General features: G+C 38.2%; 1 protein-coding gene across 1 annotated transcript in view; it reads right to left on the minus strand.

Moving 5' to 3' along the window:
- Positions 1-899: 899 nt before the first annotated feature.
- Positions 900-2,605, minus strand: part of LOC101574256 (vomeronasal type-2 receptor 116-like) — a 39,329-nt gene continuing 37,623 nt past the window's right edge. Inside the window, 1 exon segment of the mRNA XM_004648650.3 lies at positions 900-1,801. Within this exon segment, the coding sequence (XP_004648707.3) occupies positions 900-1,801 (902 nt within the window).

Raw genomic sequence — 2,605 nt, forward strand, 5'->3', positions numbered from 1 at the left:
CTGGATGTTTCTTGGGCCAAAATGAACCACTCCACTTCAGTGCTGAGCAGGGCCAATGGAGCAGTAAACAATGTCTCATAGCAAAGTAGTGTCACATCATGTATGACTTTGTGGAGTATTTTCATGCAAACATTTTCAACAAATTTTAAAAAGTATCAAAAGACAAATATGACATGAAGAATCATTGTATATATATATATTCTAAATATGTATATAACATCATGAAATAATGCAGGGACGTTTGGCACACATCCCAAGGTATTAAAATGTGATTACTGTACGCAGTTCCCTAGGAAACACTAAGCAGTTCTTCCCAAATTAACATACATATTCAATATCTTGCTTTCTTAACTGGAAGAGAGTTTCACGATACCTATGAACAGTCAACGTGAGAGTTCTAAAGCCCATGAAAAATGAATTATGCAAAATCCCCTTAGGAATATTACAGATGCAAGACAGAGAAATATGCAACCAGGTATCAAAGAATAGCATTATCATCATACTAAAAGAAGAAAACTTTTTAAAAACAAAGTAGTTCAATGTATATGAGACTCAGAAATATGCAACTGCTCAGAAAAGGTAAGGTTCAAAATTAGGAAAAGTATTTGAGAAGTCAGTGTTGAGAGAAATTAAAGTGAACAACATAATCCAAATTGAAGAAATGACTGATTATATACATAATTCAAAAACAATCCAGACAAAATTCAAATTAAAAACATGATTATTGAAATGAATAGCTTTTGGATGACTATCAGAGAAGAGGTACATGTCCCTTGTTTACTTAAATACATTTTATGCCTCAAATTAAAATATGATGGGCAAAGTTGTACAGAATTGGCTAAGAATTTTTCTGCATAGGAATAAAAACAATATGTTTTAACTTGAGAAGAACACTTCCTTCAAGATTTTATTTTGCTCCTGAGTCCATATAAAGAATTTCTCTCTGGTCTTAACAAAATAATGAAGCATTTAGGGGCAAAGATGCAGCCCAACAGCCCTGCACCAGAGGCCAAGATGGAGAAGACTTCCATGGCCACCATGGCCTTCCCCTTGCTGCTGTGGTACACAGGCAGGAAGGTGACCCACACGCTGCAGAACACCAGCATGCTGAACGTCAGGAACTTGGCTTCATTGAAGGTGTCAGGCAGGTTCCTGGCCAGGAAAGCCACAGGGAAGCTCACCATGGCCAGGGAGCCCAGGTATCCCAGGACACAGTAGAAGGCAGTGAGGGAGCCCTTGTTGCACACGATGATGATGTGGCCATGTTCAGAGTGTGTATCTGTGTCAATGTAGGGTGGATTTGTCCCCATCCAGATGCCACAGAGTGTGAGTTGGATCAGGGTACAGAGTGGGATGATGCAGTTTGGTGCCCCTGATAGCAGCAACTGCCTCATTCTTCCTGGGCCAGTGACCTTAAAGGCCAGTACTACAGTAATTGTTTTGGCCAAGACGGTAGAAACAGCTACAGTGAACACAAATGCAAATGTGGTCTGTTGGAGGATGCAGGTGGCTGTGCTGGGACGGCCAATGAAGAGCAAGGAGCAGAGGAAAGAGAAAGTGAGGGAGACCAGGAGGGTGTAGCTAAGCCCCCTGTTATTTGCCTTGACGATGGGAGTGTCTCCATGCTTTATAAATAGTCCGAGAATGACAACTGTGAAGACAGTGAGACTTAGGGCTGCACCAAGCAGAGTCATCCCCAGCAGGACTTCATAATTCAGAAATATTGTAAGCTTTTGCAAACAATGGTTTTTTGGGCTGTTAGCATACTGATGATCTGGACACTTCATGCACTGTTCCATATCTAATGGGAAGTTTAAGTTATCATTAGCAGCAACTCAGTATTTTCTGTTTACAGATCGCACTCAAAGAATTTCTCAATTAGTTGAGCCAAATTTCCTCCTGCTTTTATTAGACACAAAGAATATTGTACAGGAAAGAATTCTGCGGTAATACTGATATCTTCCATCTGGAGTTGTAAGGCACATTATTCATTTTGCTTATTAATCTTTCATACTTTTAAGAGCAACTATCTCTTTTCACAAACACAAACACCTATCTGTGTCAGTCCTCTGTAGTTAGTGTACTTTGTATTCATTCTCTGTGCAACCATGTATTAATAAATCACCATGATATTTCTCAGTACCAGGGAAATATTATCAGCAGTAATTTCTGTCTTGTACATGAAGAATTTTAACATTTTAATATAGAAATTTTTATGAGGAGACATACAGTAATTTTGATTACACCTTGTAAGAGTCAGCAAATGGAGTGGGAGAGAGCTGCTGTTCTTTCTTTCTTTTTTTAAGGTTTTATTGATAAACATAGCAATGAGACAGTTTCAAATCTAATCGGAAGTACAGTTTCAACAAATAATACACTGCATATACTCTTCTCAGTGGTTAATTGCTGTACAAGAAGTGGACTTGTAATCCTATTTACAAACACCATTAGAACAAATCATTCTATTCATTAAGAGAATGCAACTATATATCTATCCTAGCCACTTTGAAAACACAGAGACAAAATAGACAATCATCGGTATACCCCATTTTTTCGAAGTTCCAGTATTGAATATTATAGGTGTGTAAAGTCAGCAAAATATTCT

The sequence above is a fragment of the Octodon degus genome, unplaced genomic scaffold (assembly GCF_000260255.1).
Source record: "Octodon degus isolate 3935 unplaced genomic scaffold, OctDeg1.0 scaffold00515, whole genome shotgun sequence".
NCBI classification, from domain to species: Eukaryota; Metazoa; Chordata; class Mammalia; order Rodentia; family Octodontidae; genus Octodon; species Octodon degus.